At 42.7% G+C, this 21,943-nt stretch overlaps 1 protein-coding gene across 5 annotated transcripts in view; it reads right to left on the bottom strand.

Moving 5' to 3' along the window:
• DIPK1B (divergent protein kinase domain 1B) overlaps window positions 1-21,943 on the bottom strand; it is a 66,710-nt gene that overhangs the window by 2,087 nt on the left and 42,680 nt on the right. For all 5 annotated transcript variants that reach the window (XM_075185742.1, XM_075185739.1, XM_075185740.1 and 2 more), the window contains exons 4-5: window positions 2,627-2,734; window positions 533-709 (exon numbers count right to left, since the gene is read on the bottom strand). In XM_075185742.1, the coding sequence (XP_075041843.1) occupies window positions 533-709; window positions 2,627-2,734 (285 nt within the window). The remainder of the gene's footprint in view (window positions 1-532; window positions 710-2,626; window positions 2,735-21,943) is intronic.

Here is a 21,943-nt window from a genome sequence, read left to right on the forward strand (position 1 = left end):
TTACGTAGCGTATAATCCGCAAATTTGTACATGCCCAGAAAACAAGCAGATTTGATGCATTTCCTTTTAACGTTAGATTACAAGCTCTTCTGCCCAGGGTCTGCTATATTATACCTCTTGTCTCGGGCAGATTCAATTCAGCGCAAAGTGACGCAATGCGTCTCCGACACAGTTCGCGAAGTCACATTGCAGAGTTTTTACATAAATTTACGCTGGTTTTTTTCCTCCTGTCCCTTAAAAGTGCTCAGAAAAACGAGACAAGAGTTCTTAGCGTAATAGGCGCATCCGAACATAGAGGCGATGTCCTGCGGCACCTCCAGCTGAACCGAATCTGCCCCTCAGTGTTTATTTACAGTTTCGGCTGCAATTTTCTCATATTGTAAAGCGCTGTGTAATATGTTAGCGCTATATAAACGCGAAGTAATAATAGTTGTATCTGACCATTATTATTGCTCTACAACCATATAATTATAACACTTGCATCCAGCCCCTGTCTTCAGAGATATTAAATACTTGAAGCCTCTGTACTCACTTTTAAGAAGTTGAGCAGCATCTCCTTGAACTCGTCCATGGAGGTTCCTCTGGTGGGTTTGTCGAAGAGAACGAGCTCCCTCCGAGGAGGGGCATCTGGGTTACTCTCCACCTTTATATTCTCCTCCACGCCGCATTTAATGATGACTTCTCTCTCCCGCCATAACCCCCTGTAGACCTGCAGGCGAGAGAAACGTGATAATGTCCTGACCGGGATTTTGTTACACTGTACAACAACCTACAACCCACCACATCTAATTCTCCAGGTCCTGGTTTGTGGTCTCTATACTGCTTCAAAGATTCATCTAACTAGACAAGATCTGCAGGTCATCCAATCAGATGACTCCAGGGTGCTACACAGACTCCTTCCCCCTTCAGTATATCATGCAAAATAGGACTAGTATGTAAATAAGTAGAACAACCAGCTCGATGGTCACGTAGCTGATCCAAGCAGCAGATCGGTGTACAATTTGGACACACACGTGTGGCTGAACTGAACGAATCAGCTTTAAAGCACCTCGGACTTCACGTAGATGACGCACACACATTGTCGTTATCATAGAGGAATTACGGTTATAAGGGTTAACCCATCACATAATTGTGGGGAATAAGGCCTAAATCATAACTGCAGTGTAATATATCAAATGAATCCATTGACAAATTGAGTTACTAAAATGTAAAATGTGAAGCCAGAGAGTCTGTTGTATGTGTACTCATTGGCTCTACACATCCCAGTGTTAGAAGATAGCTGTGTCACCTGTAGCAGCTTCAAAGGCCCCTGCGGTGAGTTATATCCTGGCCTAGGATGGTGTTTTGACACCTGAATAGACTTTTAGGAACTGCTCAGCATAGTGTCTGGCTCAAGGAGACCATGTGCTGACTTGGCTATATTTTATATGGATAGAAATAATTCAGTTTTCAAATATGCCACTTAAAATAAAATAAAACAGTGATCAACCACATATTCCTCAATAGCATGATGAAGGGCAGCTCATATGCCAAATTAAGAATTCTGCCACACCAAGAAGTTGAGGAAATGAGTATAAGCTCAACTGATACCCTGTAACTAGGCCTGTTTGGTATCAATTGATGAGTAAATTCATAGGGGATCTATTAATAATAAAATTGGGTCTGTGTGACGCTCCACAGAAAACTTAGGTCACATAGTAGAATTGGATAGTAAATCAGGCAACATGCAAACGGTGAATGTAAAAAGTGTCACAGACCACAACCCCCCCCTGGAGATGGGGAAAGGTGTCTTTAAAAATCTGAGACAAGTTACAAGAAATTGACAGTTTCTTGGGGATCAACCTAATTGAAGGACTGTCCATTTCTTCTGCCTAGCCCCAGGCATACAGATTTTTGTCTGTAAATTATGCTCTGTACTTTCATCCCATTTGTTTTCATAACTATTTGCAATTTTTTATTTGTATGTCAAATCTTTATCTAATTGTTTTTATTCTCTGGAAGCATTGTACCTTTTGTATATTAAATCTTAAAATTTAATAGTTCTATCCTTATTGCTCTGAACGAATCCATTACCTGTGTAGAAGAGACAGATTGCTTGGCTGGGGTTAACTATTTAGAAACCAGAGTGTGAAGGGTACCAGAGCACTGAATGTGCGCAATTGGATAATTAAGTCATAGGTTTGCTACGGGCCTTATACGTAGCTGGTGGCAGTTTGCTGAGAGGTGTGAAAGCGGGTGTCTGTGGTGGGAAAGGGACCAGTAAATCTGTAGCCTGAGAGAGAGGCGACTGTGAAATTTGGCCTGGAATCCTGTGTGTTCCTTTACAGTAAGCTTCCAAGTCATGAGTGCGCAGAGGGCGGTTTGTGACAGATAAAGGGGATCAGGAGCGGTTTCCTGACAAAATAGAGGTGATATATTGTATGACTGTTGGAATATATAATAAGATATTAAATCAGGGAGTAGCTAGAGGGGCTTATCCCTGACACACATCAATAATGGTCATCCCCCCCCCCCCCCCTTATTTACCAACATGTCCAATAAATATCCTATCAAATTTGCCCGGAGTTGGCTGCCCTTCATTACATATGAACACGCTTACTGTGCTACTGATAGATAAAGTACATACCTGTTGGGTGGGCGAGGAGGACAGGCACTGATGGAAGACCAGGGCGTGGTCATCGCACAAATCCTTGCAAGCGGAACCAGAAATAATCCCCTTCTTGTACTGGTCACACTGGAGAGACAATAACAGGCTGTTACATGTAGCACCCGCTGACAACTTTGTCAATAAATCTTACCTGTCACCTAGATACAGAGGAGACAGCTATTATGTGGGTAAAAAACATAATTTACAACCCCCCCAGCTCTTCCGATTTTGGTGGGACAGTCCTGATTCACGGACTTTAAAAGGAGTGGAGCCTGCACGGAAGCGGGTGGAGGTGGGGTGTATCCGTGGCAGAATTTGGGGTGGACCGCAGGGTGTGACTTATACTATCCTGATTTTTCCTTTATAAAGGTTGGGAGGTAAGGAACATTCATGGAGACGATTAAATGTGCATTTCACGCCTCAGTGATGTCCTTAATTCCTAGCGATTTGATTGACTCAATCCTTGAGTGACAGATACGCTTTAATGTTAACCCCTTCCTACCTGAGACCCCTGTACCAACCGAGATTTACACATCATAACCTGTATTACTAGACGGATCCTGAAAGCGCCTAATCTCACAGCGAGCCAGGATCTTGATTAATTTATTGCATTTAAAAGGTCAGTCTGGAGCGCAGGTAATAACCAGAGAATTATAATCTGCTCTCAGCCAGTTCCTGACCACATTGCAGTAATACAATTCATTAATAAGCATGCATTATATAGTAATTATATATAGTAATACGAATAATTATTGTGTAGCCCAAGGATTGCCTAACCTACAATATAGTCTAGACCAGATCTCTACACCGGACGTGTGTTCTAGAAAGTAACCCATTCGGAGCCATCGTTACCGTGGATGGAAACATCTAATTTTCTGAACCACTTTCCATATAAAATAACAGGGAAAGATGAGAAAATTTCACCCCCCCCCTCGTTTATAGACCAGGGGACAGATTTATCGTCTTCCCTTCTCTCTAATCCCTTTCTAGCAGACAGCACAGCCGTTCCATAGCAGAAAGATCCTAACAGACTTCAATAAATAAATTAGTCCCAGCAGACAGTGCGTCAATACTTTGTTATCAGTCCGTCTTTAACAGTAACCTCCATCTGACAGACGGAGAAGTGCCTTAATTAAAACAGAGTGGCAGGCGGCTCACCGCAAAATATCTGTCAGCGTCTTTAAGAGACAAAGCACTTTTCAGCAGGGCTGCCGGTAATGGCATAGTTTGTGAACGGACCAATCTGCCTCAGTCTGTGGAGAACCTGCGTTGTGGTCATGTACTAATGGGGGTTAGGATTCTGCAGGTAGGAGAGGATGTCTGCTCCGCGGCTAAAGGCTACCTGTGCGAGATGCGGGAAGACGAGGACAGTGGGAAAAGGCTGGAGAACAGAAATTGGGGATTCAACAGACAGGAAGCCGAAGGAGTCTTTTATCAATGTTTGTTTTTCATTAAAAGGGGTCAACGCCTCAATTTAATTTGCAGAAAGTCATTCGGTTATAAGTGCGACAGAAATCACGCAACCATTATATCCTGTACTACAGAATGAAAGACCGGGCAGCGTATGATGCTTGACGTGTCTGTCGGGTAGAATTGGACATTTTTAAAGGTACGCGGAGGAGACGGATCATCCATCAGGGGCCAAAATTCAGAAGAGGTAACAGATGAGGTTGTCAAACAACTTTAATGGCCGAAATCACCTCTCAAGGCCAAATTGCCAAAGAGCGGCACTTATAACGAGTGTAGCAGAATATTTATGTGTTCATCCACAAACCTTGACTGCCTTTGCAATACTAATTAAGGTAAAGATCATTTTACATAGATACAAAGTTTGCAAAAGGTCTAACATTCACACAAATACACAATAATATTATGTTGAATTAAGAGGATATTTTAGCCAGTGGTGGGAGATTTATCGCAACTATCCAAGAGAAAAACAATATGGACAGGGTTATTTGGGTCAACAAAAGCAAAATGGAGTCGGTAGGTACATAGTTATAATTATCCGTTATCTACATAGTACCAACATATTACGTAGTGCTTTCTAGGGAACGTTTAATCGCTCACAGTGTGATAGATCCGTGACAATAAGGGTCCATTAGCACCGAAGAACATTCTGTAGATATATTGGAACCTTACAGATCATGTATCCAAGTTGTACCCAGGCCACATTGGAATAGGGACCTAATAGGTAATGTGGGTGAATTTTACTAACGTTGGGTCACATTGCACGTTTCACAATTTAATTTCTAAATTATTAGAGCCCTCGACTAGTGGAATTTTCCAAGTTAAAATTATCTCCTAAAGACAGGCACAGATTGATCCCCATAAGTAAGATTAGCCCTGGGCATTAACAAGTCTTTTCCTATGTTTATTTGCAGCACAAACTCAGATATCTAAACCCGACTATTCTTATCCCCCCCTGACCCCGACATGTTATCCACCAGACAAGAGCGACCAGGACAAAGGACGCATTGATTGGCGCTGGGAACCAACGCAGAATACAGTCCACAAGGTCGTGTTATGTTAATTCCAGCAGTTTCGAGGTCTCTGGCCTTTTCACTCCAACTTTAAAAGAGGACTCATGCTTCCATCTCTGAACAAAGCTGCGTTGGACGCAGAACAATCACTGGAAGTACTAGATGTTGCATCAGTGTTCAGCAAACTTTAATTCCCTCTTCAATTCTGTAACTGAATTCTGAGAAAACGTTCTCGGTGCCAAGTGCCCAGGTTCTGCCGTCTTTCATAAATAATTCTACAGACACTTCTGCAAAACACGTATGGAGCTCCCTCCTCGATAAGTGGAGGTGACAAGCGAGATAGAATAAAGAATACAACGCAGTGCTCCTAAATCTCCCAGGTTCCCTTACAGAATCCAAAGCCTTATATCTGGTGGGCGGCCAACGAATGTTGGAGTTAGAGCTCGGAAGCCCACCAGGTGTTCCTCTACGATAAGCGCCTCACCCAGCGTTTTACAGAACCACCTGGCAGGCTCTCCAAAAGTGCACTTAGTCCTGTTGGCTCCCTTGAAAAATTGTTTGTTTGAATTATAAAAACCAAAGCAATAAACCCCCCCTCCCTCCTTCTCAAAATAACACAAAATAAAAATGCACCTTCTGTTGTATACTCATAATATAAAGCAAAAATACACTGAAATCTCATGAGCCGGGTAGGCTTGGCGCCTGACATATGGCATCGAAGCTAAGTTAAAAGCTGTTATTTTTCTGATGTCGATTGTTTGCCTTAAACAATTTGTAACATGTGCAAGGAAGGAAAATGGGGAAAAGAAATGTCTGTCCCTGTTTTTCTGTGCTGAAAAGTGGCTTCTGTTACATTTATAGTTATTTCGGCACTAAACCCCTGTAAAGACCTGTTTCTATGCACAAGGCTCTTTCTAATGAATATTAATGACAGAACCACGTGTGAGCCCCCTACAGCATGGAATACACAGCTCGGCAATCATTCCCAGATTCATGTGTAAGTCACGTTTTATGCTTTTTAAAGCCACTTTAAAATTTGAGCTTTTTCAGTTGACGTCGGCTGCCCGCAGCCAGAGACCTAAGACTGAGGCCAGGAGAGATTGGCATCGTTATACTGGATGGGTAGCAATGTCACACAGCCTGGCCATCTGTCCTGGCCCCTCTCATACCTGGTAATGAACCTGACAATTAAACCAGAGAGGCTGCTCAGAGATGGATGTATCCTGAATCACTCTCCCAGAAATGTCCTTTTATAGTTGGATCTGAAGACTCATTAGGAGCTGTCGCCTATACACTAAGTGCCTCGTGCCTCACTGACTTAATAGAAGACAGGACAAGCAATTCTGCTGCCTCCTATCTGCAAGGGAGGGTAATTTCTAGAATATCCTCTGCACCTATTTGTACTTTATATAGTATATGCAGCATATCAAAATGTCTATACACTGTGGAGGAAGGGGAACTTGGAATACAACTTGTAATTATCCTGCACTTGTCCTGTCAAGTACATTTTACATATTACAGCTGTGTTATTTGCACCAATGTGTCACTGCCCATAGCAACCAATAGCTCACAACCCATAGCAACCAATAGCCCACAACCCATAGCAACCAATAGCCCACAACCCATAGCAACCAATGTGCCACTGCCCATAGCAACCAATAGCCCACAACCCATAGCAACCAATGTGCCACTGCCCATAGCAACCAATAGCCCACAACCCATAGCAACCAATAGCCCACAACCCATAGCAACCAATGTGCCACTGCCCATAGCAACCAATAGCCCACAACCAATAGCCCTCAACCCATAGCAACCAATGTGCCACTGCCCATAGCAATCAATAGGCAACAAGCCATAGCAATCAATAGGCAACAAGCCATAGCAACCAATAGGCTACAACCCATAGCAACCAATCGGCCACTACCCATAGCAACCAATCGGCCACTACCCATAGCAACCAATCAGATTGAAGTTAGATCAGACTAGCTCAGTGATAGACAACCTGATACACTTCAAGGGCCACATAGGCGGCCCTCTAACCTTCCAAAGGGCCACACGTTACCCTTAATCTCAGTAATAAGGTAAAACAATATATTTAATCTGAGAAAGAGACACCTATCTGTAATAACATAGCAGCATTTTACACACGTGTTACACGCTATGACAATAAAGCAGGAAGGAGCTGGGGGCCACAGGTGAAGCCTCAGGGGGCCGCCTATTGCCCACTGTAGCTTAATATGTGTGTTTAAAACCAATGTCTGGTTGTACGTGGGGTAATTTGCAGTATGTTATTTTATAACACCCAGTTATTGTGTCTCAGCCCTTGGTTACTGCACGGATACAGCCCCACACGCTACCTCTGTATTCTTTATGTATTCAGCACACGAAGTAGGAACCAGCAGAACGGAAGAATGTGGTATTGGCGAAGGCCCTCATTATACAGACAGGACCGGACCTCGCAGGCCTCTCGTCCCCATGGCAATCACAAGAATGCCCGTCCTGGATGGTCTGGGTTCATTACAATCTTATTATTTCATCATTAATCTTGCACATTTCTGGCTGCCAGCGACGCGCTGTTGTCAGAAGACGGAATCTCGTGCAGTATCCCAGCTGGTAGGAAACATCTATGGTACGATTCACAGCAAACATTATAATAACTTGTCCGCCAGCAGAGAGCGCAGTTTTGTTTAAGACTCAGTTCTCCCCAGCTTATCATTACTGAAGGAGTGTAAGCTGTGTGTACCAGTAGCTGGCATATCGGTTACTATTAATACAGTATCCATGAACATGTCTCTCCACCAACAGCTATTCCGCTGGCCAAGTGGGTAAATTATTTGGTAAGTACCAATGTAGGTTTTGCAACATTTTAAAGAACCCTCGTTGCCTACTTACCTCGGAGGCAGACATTTGGAGGACTACACATTCACTGTGATTCCGTGACAACACTGAGGCACGAGGTGTTCTGTGCCTCATGTCTCTGAAATGCTACAGACCACATTTTTATAACTATTGGTTCGGTTCTTTAAATGGTTGCCACCACGTTGCCCAGCCACTTTAATATATGAAGTCTTTAATAATTTAAAGGACTCCCACATACAAGATCACTGAATCATGTGCCATGCGACTGTGGTTGCCATGGTAGTCACATGACACTGCAGAATTCTAAATCATTGATAGCAGCCTGAAGAAACAAAACAAGGAAAAATGGTAAATACCAACAGCCGTCTTATAGCCTTTCATAGTATTGCTGCTCTAAAACGTCATAAACCTTTGTAAATACCAACTTGCAAATATCTCAGTCACTATATAATATTGCTTCCTTACATATATATTGTATTAGCCACTGCCTTGTATACAATTTCTTTAAATAAATAAATAATAAAAAAAAAGGTTATCCCGACATGTAGCATCCAAGAAGCAATAATCTGCATCCTGTGAAAAAGTCATTACATTTCTATTTCTGGTGCTCGTTCTGAGAATCCTCAGTCATCTGGCAGAGATCATTATAACATTCAGAGATGGTCTACGGCCTTTTCTCATCAACCTCACAGTTGTCTATTATATCCTGAGGTTACTTACCAGGTGCCTGAGAGCCAACGGTCCCGCAAACCACTTGAACACACAGTATGTAATATATATATATATATATATGTTCAGCATCTGGAGGTCAGCCATGGGGTAAGTACAGGGCTTTCTAGGAAAAACATCTATATAGCAGAGTATGATCTGCAGTCGACCACCAGAGTGAACGGATGACAGCAAGAGACGTGACTGGTCTCCCGGAGAGATACAATGGACTCTCGCGCACAGTGATTCCAAAGGAATGAAACAGACAGGAAAACATTTCAACATTCTGCCTTTGTATCACTGGTTAGAAGACACTACTCTATATTTAAAAGGATAAACGACACAATGGTTTCATGACAAGGACGCTGATATTTCCATGGCGGTCCCCACATTTATCGGAATGCGCGGTGGGCAGCCGACCATTTATACGATGCAGTGTGTTACTCTCATTTTAATCATCCATTGCAGTGCAAGTCATGGTTTTTTTTGGGACTAGTGTTTTGCCCAAAAAAAAAAAAAATTGTTAAAATCTTATTTACATTCGAAAATAATTTATTTTTTTTCTCTAGTTGAAAGTATTTTTTTTTAATTATTCGAGGTCATCTGAGAGATCCCGGAGGGGAGGTCCGAAAGGACAAGTTGGGGGTGCGGGGAAACGATGCATTTCTTGTCACCAGGCTGTGAAATGCGTGATTTGTGTTATCGCACAGTGGGGATGAGGTCATGATGACATCACTCACAACGAATCATGTCGTTGAGTAAAAGAGGGTGACCTACTCTGCCTGGCGGCCGGGTGGACTCGCTGAAATTCGGGAGTAGGCAAGAGTCTACAGATTACATGGCCAAAATCACTCGTTATTAATAAAAACAATTGTGTAACGTTTCAGTGTAAATAACAAATCATTCATTAAACAGAATAAAAAACTGAAAATCACGTAAGTGAATTATTAGGAGGTTGTCTCTCGCCGGTCTGTTATTTGTGGCGTTTAGAGAAATGCAACAAAATCTCTTATAATCCCTTAAATCATCATCAGGAATTTGATCTGTACAAGCAGAATATTTACAAGGTCACGTTGGATCATGAAATCCCCCTCGTTCACATCGAGCGACGTATCAGACATCACAAACAAGATTCCTGTACATTACTCTAAGGAAATATATATTCTACTCGTATATTTATTTACACTCACTAGGGGGTCTATTTATTAAAGTTTTTCCCCCTTGTAAAGCCCCGAAAACGTTGTTTTCGGGGCTTTACCGTTAAAATCCCTATGTATTAATCTAGCATAGCAGCAGATATCGGAGATATCTGCTGCTTTGCACCCATTAGCGTTTTCTGAGCACTCCCCATAACAATGTATGGGGAGTGCTCAGTAACGCTATGTATTAAAGACTGGCAGGTGAAGTATTTCTTTTTTACTTGTTAATGTACGCCCCCTGAAGCTGGCGCCATCTGAAGCTGGCGTACAATAACATAAGTGAAACTTTACACTGAAAACAGCGCTGCTCTGACGAGCAGAGCTGCACAGCGCATGTGTGGAGGGATCACATGATCCCTCCATCACATGCTTCAGGTTCCTGCAGACACGGATCTCTGTGCGCATGCCCGAGTTTACCGGTCGGCGCATGCGCACAGGGATTGAAAGAGGGACGATCGGCACTGCAGAGGGAGGAAAAAAGAAGAATCCAGTGTTAGGTAAGTGTAAGACTTCACAGGAGCATCCGTTTTTCGGAACGGCTGTTCCTGTGTTGATTTTTAATACATATGAGAAACTTTTCAATCCGCATCTATGCGATGAGGATTGAAAAGTTTCTACAGAAAAAAACGAAGGATCATAAATAGACACCTAGGAGAGGATTTGTTCGCACCTTCTGTGCAGTGACCTTGACCTTATTATCACCGTCAGGAAGCCGTACACATCGCAGCCCGCAGCGTTCAGTTATTTCATCTATGTGCGCACTTTACCTTATCGATAACCGGAAAACCGATGGCAAATCTTCCATATAATTATTTACAAGCAACCGACGCAAGAAACAAATCCGCATTAACAAACACTGTATGAGTTATTGGCTAGTTGTTGCAGACGGGATTCTTTTACGTTACATTGTAGCACAGAGCACTACTGCGCTGCTTTCATGTCCAATGATAACGCAATGCATTAACCCTTACTGTAGAAACACAAAACTGCGCTATCGTTTACCATTTTTCATCAGGTGATGGGTACAAAAAATGGTCGAAGAAACAGGACACCCTGTACAGCTGGGGTTGGCGAACATATCCGTCTGTTTTGAGGGGTTTTTTTTGCAATGGGCGTTCATTACTTCCACGACAATGTCACATCTTACTACTCCTTATGCGGAGAGAGGCAGAATGGCGGAAGACAAAGGGGTGGCCGAGCGTAGGCCACGTACATTAAACATGCGTTCACATAATCATGTCTCGATTACAGGTGCACATTGGTGCAGATACACCAGTTGGGAGACATTTCAGCCGTGACCGCTCAACCTCTGTTACCCTTCCCACAAAACCCGCAGCCAGCACCAGACTAGGACAGGATGCGCTGGTCACTCTATAACAGGGAAACACGCAGCCTGGGGTCCCCATATCGCACACAGTCCCGGCCTGATCAGCACCGGGTTGACTCCTCCAGCTGTAATCTGGAAAATACATGCACGAGACGTCTTATGCGTCAAAGCGTGTTTCCAGGCCGACCACGCGTGAAGACAGCGTGTCACACATGGGAGGGCCTGTGCAGAAACTTACATGATGAAGAAACTTTTGCTAAAAGGGGGCTGTGTCCTATCCCACCCAGTCGCCTTGTCAATCAGAGCACGTCCCTCGGCACTCTCATCTCGGAAGAAGGATTAAAGGCTATTAAATCATCTCTGAGTCGTTAGACACTTCGGGAGAATGGATTTGGCCCACAAGTTGCCCCCACTCTCAGCAGAATCGGGGCCACTTTACTGTAATGTTCTGTTAATTAAAAAAATAAGAGTGCTCTTAATTCTTAAGCAACAATGAGTATTTTGGCAGCTATACTGCATAGTACCAATACGGAGAGAACTTTATTGCATTGCACCTACCTAGGATTATTTTTACAAATGTGAAGGAAAGAATAAAAAAGATCTTTTCCCCGTAACAAGAAACTGTCTATTTGCCTCTCACACTCCCCCCCCACCGTTGTTTAAAACGCCTACTTTTATCTATTAGAGATTTTAATTGGTGGTTGCCAGGGCAACCTGAGCATTATTTGTCTCGGAGGTTCAGCGTTTGAAATACTTGAAGACAGAAAAGAAAAAAAAAATATATAAAAATAATAAATGTGTTCAGGAGCCAGCCGTACAGATGGGATCCAGGCGTTCTTTAATCAGTTTGAGCAGTTTTATCATTTTATAAGAATTTCACTGCAAATGTCGACAGATCAACACATTTACAGACCAAAGAAATCATACAAGGTGCAGGCAGCACAAATGTAAAGCACAAAATATGAGCCGAAAAATGAACGGTTCGTTAAAATCACGGATGGAGGGGGAAGAGGTGCTGTTAGTATCTATGGAAGCGGATCTTAACCTGCTCATTTCTCCCCCAGCTTAATCCCTCTACGTCTTCCACATTTTTCCCGTCGTCCTTTCTTACAGTTTCTTTCACTAAAAATGAAGTCTAGGTTTTATAAATGAACCCACTATTATCCAGTGTCCTTGTGACCTCTCCTTCGTACAATAATGTATGTCTTGGATAACAATGTTTCCACTCATTCAACCAGTTTGGCAAACAAGGCATAAGCTTAGGGCAGAAAATTTCAGGTGGCTGCACAAATGGCTTAATGTTAATTCTAATTACTTTTCTTTTTAAAAGTTTACTGGGTATACTGCAATAGCAGAAGACCCCTATTATAAGACCCGAGTGGCTCAGTGGTTAGCACTTCTGCCTCGCAGCACTGGAGTCATGAGTTCAATTCCCGACCATGGCCTTATCTGTGAGGAGTTTGTATGTTCTCCCCGTGTTTGCGTGGGTTTCCTCCGGGTGCTCCGGTTTCCTCCCACACTCCAAAAACATACTGGTAGGTTAATTGGCTGCTAACAAATTGACCCTAGTCTGTGTCTGCTTGTGTGTGTCTATATTAGGGAATTTAGACTGTAAGCCCCAATGGGGCAGGGACTGATGTGAGTGAGTTCTCTGTACAGCGCTGCGGAATTAGTGGCACTATATAAATAAATGGTGATGATGATATAAAGGATCGTCAAAGGAAGAGTGCCAAGTCTGGTGTATGACCTTTGCCCAGTCCACGAGGTGGTGGCTAATCCGAAATTATATTCTTCACTTGCTGTTGGGTAAACCCTGTTTACCACCGAGTGAAGATAATCCGGGTACCTACAACCGGAACCATTTTGTTCCCAAATTGCATGTTAAAACTTTGACAGGTAATCTTCAGTTAAAAAGGACCAATCGGCTGCTGAGCCTGGAAGGACAGCTTCCCAATGATATACATACAATCGTATACTTATACATGCTGCCTAGTCTTGTATGAGACCTTACATCCCATAGCTTGGACCATATATAGCATTTATTACTAACGAATTTGGGATTGAATTACCTAGGACATACTACCGGTGACTGTGATAATTAGAGGCTTCATACTGGCTGCAACGACACTCGGTTCAGGAGGAAAAAGCAGGACTAAGAGCGGCTATAAACACCAGAGCACAGATATATTATAAGAGAAGCGCTCTCCTAATGCAAGTACATCACCCCCCCCCCCCCCCCCCACACACACACACACAACGGCTAATGTACTAATGTACTTCCGTTACTCATTAGTAACTAATACACTACCTGTCCATTAACCACTGAACAATGAGTGTGTTCTATTCATAGGATTCGGAACTAGGCCACCTAATCTGCGGACCCACGCTTGTGGCCTTCACCTACTCCTATTAGAGAACAATTCTGCATATGAAATGTCCTTTTTGTTTGCAGTTTGACGCAGGACTTAATTTTCCGACATCTCACCCGTCTTGTCCATGAAATCCGCTGGATATTTTAATATCTGGCAATAACAGCTCCTGGATTTCCCTGAAACGTATCTGGAAGCGGATGATTCTATTAATTTAAATTAATCTGCGTATTATCTGCAGTGACAATTCTATCATATTATATTCATGTCAGATGAGCGTCTGCCCTTCTTCCCTCAATTTGACTTACACCAACTAAACTTTAACCTCCCCCGTCTCTTCCGCAGCCCCCCCCCCCCCTCTCCGCTGCCGCTTCAGCGACTACTTTGGCTGAGCCTCAACCCATTTGAGCTAAAACAAATTAAAACACTTGTAGAAAGTGCTGCACTAATCAAGGTAAATCGAGCTCTGTGCTTATGCAATTACTTTCAATGCTGAAAGGATGAAAAATCAGCAACTAAGCGCAGAATCTTGTACGCCGCATACTCAACGCTCGCTCCGTCCACTTTATCACTTCAGAAGAATCTCAGAGTCTCTTTAACATTAGCCGACATGCTTAACCCCTTGAGAGAAAGTCCAAATGACTGATTTTATGGAAAATTAAATACATAACAAAAATGGAATATAGATTTAATATATGGAATAGAAATCAAATGGAAAGACATGGAAGGACTTGTGCCTGAAATATACCACTAAAGACTCTGCAAAGTTAGCCACATTTATGCAGATACAGATGCACAGGTATGATTCAGATAGATGTTAGAAGGAAAAAGTATCAAGTCATTTAACCCTATTTCAAGTAGAAATGGTTACAAAATCATAGGCTGGCAGACCGGTCACTTGGACGCTGTAATTTGGGGATCGGTGAATGTAGCACTTAAAGGACATTAGAAGGCAATTGGGTTTATAAATACAAGCACTCTTGAAAACACCTATTCTGGTGATCTCCATGGGAACATCATCTATGAACATGCCAACCACGCCAATATGGAGGATGATCATAGTCTGATACTTAAATGAAAATAAAAGGAAACAACTAGTAAATTTGGGGTCCCCATTCCTTTTGCAAGGTGGCAGAGATGGTACCGGATGTAAACAAGTTCCTGTTGTCTGATTTGCCCAGAGGACAAGGAGAGAGATCATTGCTGGTCATTTTCCGAGTAGCACAAGATTTTTCTTTTCTGCGTCCTTTATAACATCAGGTGTCTTCTTATAATCCCTGCACCGGCCTCTGCAAACCACAATCACAGATCTTTGCGTACGTGCCAAGGATTCTTGCGGATGATGGTTCCTTTGCGTCGTGATCAAGTCACAAAACAGCAGCAGACGCACTACAAAAGGGAGTTTTAACAGCTTGTGTGAAATATTGAAAATCCGCGGATGAAGTTTTTCTGCACCCTGGAAAAAAGCTTTTGCACCATGCAAAAGGTAATGTTTTAGATGCCAGGTGACATAAATTGGTATGGTAAGGGGTCGTTTGTACATTCAGGGTTCCTAGCCGGCAACTTGGTGCAATTATTGCACTTCACTTCATTCCACAGATATAATAATGCATAACGACAACTCCTGAGTTATGTGACACCGTATTAACGGTCCTGCAATCAGTTCATTGGAATAAATCCAGAACACTTCAGTTACATTAGGGAATAGGGGGCGTGCATTCACCTCACCTTGTAACCATTGGGCAAAGGGCAGTTTTATGCGACCTATTATGCGGTGGATGCAAAAGGAGATACAATAGCGTAAAGTGAGCGGAATAACTTTCATTGTACATAGCCGTCACTAGCAGTAGGAGATACATAGACCAGAGTCTGATTAAGACCCCCAAGCGGCTCTAGGCTCGATACTGGTTTCAACCCCCTTCCTCCTTTTTGCAAAAAACGCCACATAAGGACAACTTAATGTAATCCGGGACTCTTAATGCCTGGGAGAGTATGATGCCTGATGGATGATCTGACTCTGCAACAGTCTACTGGCAACACTAAGTTAATGATTCACGTTCCCAACCAGTTACAAAGGAAAAATTGGGGAAAAAATTAAGCCTCACCCCTGTCCACCTAACCCCCCCCCCCCTCCTCAATCCACCCAAACATGCCCACTTTTTGATGAAGCTCCATCCAATCCAGGGCAAACCACAACACGTTTGAAGTCTGTTAAACAGGATCATCCTTCCAAATTTGCAGGGTATGGGTGAGTTCTTCTAGAAAATATAAATGTATTTATTTGCAGAGGGAAATCTTTCCATTCCTGTTAGTGTAAAAGCATCAGATTCAAGACTATAATGTATCACTAATGATTGGTTTGCGCTACCTAAATTGGCGGCACATCTTGCAAACCAGTCCAATATCATTAACCAGTTGAGTGCACCGACAAAACCCCCGACTTCTCTCCTTCTTATGAATATGAGACACATTAACTCCATCTATTTTATGAACATAGATTTGGGAATAATATAGTATATAATTCAGTCAGAATGCATCAGGTTGTTGTATCAGGTCCGGCTGATTAGAGCAACACACGATGCCCTTTGATCAATTAAAATATGTTAATTTTTTTTGATGAATAAATGAACAGATGACGACATAAGCAGGGCCCACCCCTCCACCTCCGAGAAGGATATTTTTTATAATTAAAGCCTTGGCCCTAGAGGTTTTCAGAGGGCCCTCTGCTTTGTCTAACCCCAGGCTACTAACATTGCTGTTTGATTAAAGAATTTCATGTGGACAGAATATCAAACACCTCGGTGGGTGCGAGACGGGGCTGAGGCGTGTGTAGAATTCACACCGATTTCCGACCACCACAAGAGCTTTGCCCGCGTGTTATCCACTGTTAGATCCGGTGTCGTCTTGCAGTCATTATCACTGCAGAGTGACAGCCGAGATAGAGATGCTCAAACTTGGGAGAAAGTAATAATCACCATTCCGCAGATTAAGCTGGAGTATTTGAAGTGTCAGACAGAGAATTTCTCACACCAAAGCCCTTAATCAGAAGAGCTAATATTTTGCTACCTAAGAAACGCAACGTGAATGGAGAAGACGGCGGCGTGTGAATCCAAACAACTGCGGCTGAAGAGACGACTACGAAATACTAATGCGTGGAAGGGCCCCCTGAGCGGCGGAGAGGTTACGAGCAATGGTCGCCCTACGAGGACTAGGTGCCGAAATAATTTCACAGTAAAGGGAATCTATGTCAAGAACTAGATTAGTAAGGTGACCCTGCTTGTGGCACTGGAGAGATTAACGCCGAACAAACTGGCAGCCTCGGAACGTGGGCCAATTAATCTTTTGACAGGTTTTCATTTAAGAGGGGGCTCCATTGTTTCATAGTAACTGTCCAGAGACAGCGCATGGAAATCCCTTTAGTTCGTTCTGCTCCTTTGTAAACCTTTCTTGCAGACACCAGGGTAAGGGTGGGGGTGACGTACAGGGGAGCAGAGCGACGTTGGCGCCTTGGGCAGTGAGATAGGGGGAGGGGGGGGTATATAATGATATTGTACAGAGGTCAGACTAAAAGACAAGGTTAGCTTTAATTAAATTGTGTGCAAAAAACAAATTCACTTATTTGCTGTCCTTCTGTGAAGGGGGTTTCGGTTTGCTCGTAGCAGTTGTTTTCTGCAACCATCGACTCAATGGATGTATAAATGGGATAAAAACATATTTATTTGGAGGAAAAAAAAGAGGTGATAAACGTTGCTTCCCCCAAAAACACAGTGCAATGGAAACCACTTAGTGTTGAGGTTATAGGGCAGCAATAGGTGACCCTCCGAGTCTTCACCTGCGGCCACCTTCCTGCTTCGTCAGTTGTGTTTGTGATAGCGTGTAACACGTGTGTAAAATGCTGCCGATATGTTATTACAGAGAGGTGTCTCATTCTTTAAACATATTGTTTTACCTTATTACTAAGATTAAGGACAATGTGCGGCCCTTTTGAAGGTTAGAGGGCCGTCCACCCGGCCCCCAGTGTATCTAGTTGCCCATCACTTCCTCTTTCACTCAGTCAGGGAGATCTATAGAAGAATTTGCGAGAGATGTCTTTAAATTCTGTACAGAATCACAGACCAGAACAGAGATATTTATCACAGAAGAGAATAGGTTATCAAAGCAGTAAATGGATTCTATGACCAGAAACCTACAGCAGAGGCTATACGAGTAATTCTCAGAGCAGAAAACACTTACTGCCCATTACACCATCTATAGAACCTCACCGATCCAGAGGCTCAATGATTTGCAGGTTATTAGCGCTACTTCCTGTACCTTGTGGAATTCGGGGGAAGGAGAAGGGGGGGGGGGGGGATGAGGGGGTAGAACATTGTGTTCAATGCAATTCCGCTACACTCTGTTTCTATGACAATTCCGTATTTATTGTGTTTCCTCGCAGATGGGAACAAAGCTGTTGTCTCACTGTTGTATAGACGCGTGACGCACGGATAGGAACGTAGAAGAGAAAACATTGTTCTCCTCTATGCTGCTCTTGTAAAGGGGTATTGTACTAAATTATGACTTATTATTACAAAAGTTATTGGGCTCATTTACTAAACACACCATAAGCCATGAACATACAGTTGCTGATACTGTAAGATAATGAGCCCGAGCATGTTTTGTGTCCTATTCACACCGAAAATTATGCTAGTTGCAGGAAACAAGTGTACTTATTTTATTCATACTAAGGGTGGCACCTGTCCACTCCCAGTCAGTATTGTACACTAGCCGCCAGAGAATGGGGTTTATACTGTATAACAGTAACCAGGGAACAGGATCTGTATAAAATTATATATATATATATATATATATATATATATATATATATATATATATATACACACACACCACTCACTATAGAATAGATTCTGTACTCTATACTAGCCACTAGAAAACAGGTTATGTTCTCTATACTAGCCACTAGAAGACAGGTTCTGTACTCTATACTAGCCACTAGAAGACAGGTTCTGTACTATATACTAGCCACTAGAAAACAGGTTCTGTACTCTATACTAGCCACTAGAAAACAGGTTCTGTACTCTATACTAGCCACTAGAAAACAGGTTATGTTCTCTATACAAGCCACTAGAAAACAGGCTCTGTACTATATACTAGCTATTAGAAAACAGGTTCTGTACTTTTTACTAGCCACTAGAAAACAGGTTATGTTCTCTATACTAGCCACTAGAAAACAGGTTATGTTCTCTATACTAGCCACTAGAAAACAGGTTCTGTACTCTATACTAGCCACTAGAAAACAGGTTATGTTCTCTATACAAGCCACTAGAAAACAGGCTCTGTACTATATACTAGCCATTAGAAAACAGGTTCTGTACTTTTTACTAGCCACTAGAAAACAGGTTATGTTCTCTATACTAGCCACTAGAAGACAGGTTCTGTACTATATACTAGCCACTAGAAAACAGGTTCTGTACTATATACTAGCCACTAGAAAACAGGTTCTGTACTCTATACTAGCCACTAGAAAACAGGTTCTGTACTCTATACTAGCCACTAGAAAACAGGTTATGTTCTCTATACAAGCCACTAGAAAACAGGCTCTGCACTATATACTAGCCATTAGAAAACAGGTTCTGTACTTTTTACTAGCCACAAGCAAATGTGGTCTCGTAATTTATACTAGCCTCCAGAGAATGGTTCTAGTATCAGAAAATAGGTTTTATTCTGTACACTAGTCACTAAAGAATGGACACTAGATGCTATAGAATGAGCTTATATTATAGAGCATCCACCAGGTAATTGGCTCTGTATTGTGTACCAGCCACCATATAATGGGTTCTGTATTATACATTAACCACCAGAGAATGCGGTCTGTATTGTATACTAGCCACTAGATTTATTCTACACGAGCCACCAGAATGAGGTCTGTATTGTATACTAGCCACTAGATTTATTCTACACGAGCCACCAGAATGAGGGCTGCTTATGTACTTCTAATATTTTTTTACAGGTAAACAAAATAATGGAACGATCTTGTCCTAAGAAGTAGCTAAAAATGACAAGAGTGGCTCTAGTGCCCACATCCCATCGAACTGATATAATGCCAGAACCTATCCATTATTGAAACTAACAGTTTCTGCAGTTTGCAAGCACAAAACGAGGTTGCATAGTAATTAAAATTAAACTTTAATTTGCTCATTCCCAAAGGCGATTAATGAGAAAAGCCACATGAATCACTGCGACAAATAGACTTCAGTAACGCAGCTCTGCCGATCGGATGACATCACAGCTTGCGTCCGACATTCTGAGCTTTCCTAGCAAAAATATTCACATCTTTTCCGCTCAGGTTAACATGTTCCTCTCAGGGTATTTTGGTGGCAGAGACACGTTAACATTTTCATCTAGTGAATCTAAAAGGTTTTCAAAAGCGGCAGATGACATTTAAGGGTGACCGCAGGCTTGCGTGACTGGTCACGCTGAATATCCGAGACATAAACACATCAAACGTGACAGAGGATCCGCATCATTTAATGATCTCATTTGAATAAATGCGGATGTCATAATCAACAACAGTCCTGGCAGCTGGTGAATCTACCAATATCAGTCTGTCTGAGATAGACAGACTGATGTGAGACAGACAGACAGACAAACGGATATGAGATAGACAGACAGATGGATATGAGATAGACAGACAGACGGATATGAGATAGACAGACAGACGGATATGAGATAGACAGACGGATATGAGATAGACAGACAGATGGATATGAGATAGACAGAGAGACGGATATGATAGATAGAGACGGATATGCTAGACAGACGGATATTAGATAGACAGAAAGACGGATATGATAAACAGACAGACCGTTAAGCGATAGAGAGACGGATATAAGATAGACAGACTGATGTGAGACAGACAGACAGACGGATATGAGATAGACAGACGGACGGATATGAGATAGACAGACAGACAGACGGATATGAGATAGACAGACAGATGGATATGAGATAGACAGACAGACGGACAGACGGATATGAGATAGACAGAGTGACGGATACGATAGATAGAGACGGATATAATAGACAGACGGATATTAGATAGACAGAAAGACGGATATGATAAACAGACAGACCGTTAAGCGATAGAGAGACGGATATGAGATAGACAGACGGATATAAGATAGACAGATATACAGACAGATGAATATAAGAGATATACAGACAGATGGATATAAGATAGACGGATATTAAGACAGACATGAGATAGATAAATAAGATAAATATGAGATAAATAGATAGATATGAGATACAGTATGAATATTCCATAAATATACAGCATAGGACACAATAAATCAATCTGTACAGTAGTAATGGACGGCTTAATAAATGTTACTGCAATTTTTTTGACCTTATGCTCATAGGAAAGGAGGACATAGAATTCCACGCAATAACGTCTCTTTCGCTTTGACGGCCAAATCTGATACTATAAGACTTTAGCTCTCACCCATTATTTTTACAGACTGGAACTGAAATAGAAATTTAGGGGGTTTTGCAGTCGGCCCCGGTGCTATCGCTCTGACATCCAGGGCAGACACTTTTAGCAGAGGAGCGAGAGCGAATGAGACCTGACCCACAACTGGTTTGACCTTGTGCATGCCTTAATGAGACCGGGTCGCCTCCTCTCCTCCTGGCATCAATAGCGTAGGACTCGCCGGCTTTCTGCTGTGGTCTCCATGGAAACAGGGGCATCAAAATGCGTAACGTAAACCTTGTGTGAAAGGAGAGGAGAATCTGTGGCTGAAACAGTAAGGAGAAAGGAAGGTTCCCCGAAATTTCTAGTGCATCAATCCAAGAGTAGTCGGGGAGCTTCTTGCACAGTACAGAGAAGCGCACCAATGAGATTTTTCCGTCTCTCCGTTCCCTTAGACTCACTACCGGTTTGTAGAGACACCTCCTGCGAGCGGAGAGTAGGCTGTGTGCTGTGCAGGCTACCGAGTTGCACCACTGGAAAAACCAAGGCAACTTGCGTTGCCCATCGAGTGCGCCTTTTAACTGAAGCCCCCCTGTGCATAGGTGATAGGTGCATTTTAATGTTACTGGAGACCTATAAGAATATCTCATGGTTAGGGAGCTGGTGCTTCTCTATGCATTGCAAGAGACGTGCGCTCCGACACCAGATGAGACAAACAGCGGCCGCTCGCGTCACAACCCTGAGGTTAATTCTTCTACCTACACGGCTCGTTACCCTGCAGAAGACTCCATTACACGCCACTAGCCACGTGCGTAATCTATTATTTATCCCTGTGGACTCATACCGGGAATCCATCTCTGTTACACAGCAGCTGCTGAACGCCTTC

This window comes from Mixophyes fleayi, chromosome 9 (assembly GCF_038048845.1).
Source record: "Mixophyes fleayi isolate aMixFle1 chromosome 9, aMixFle1.hap1, whole genome shotgun sequence".
Classification (NCBI taxonomy): Eukaryota; Metazoa; Chordata; class Amphibia; order Anura; family Limnodynastidae; genus Mixophyes; species Mixophyes fleayi.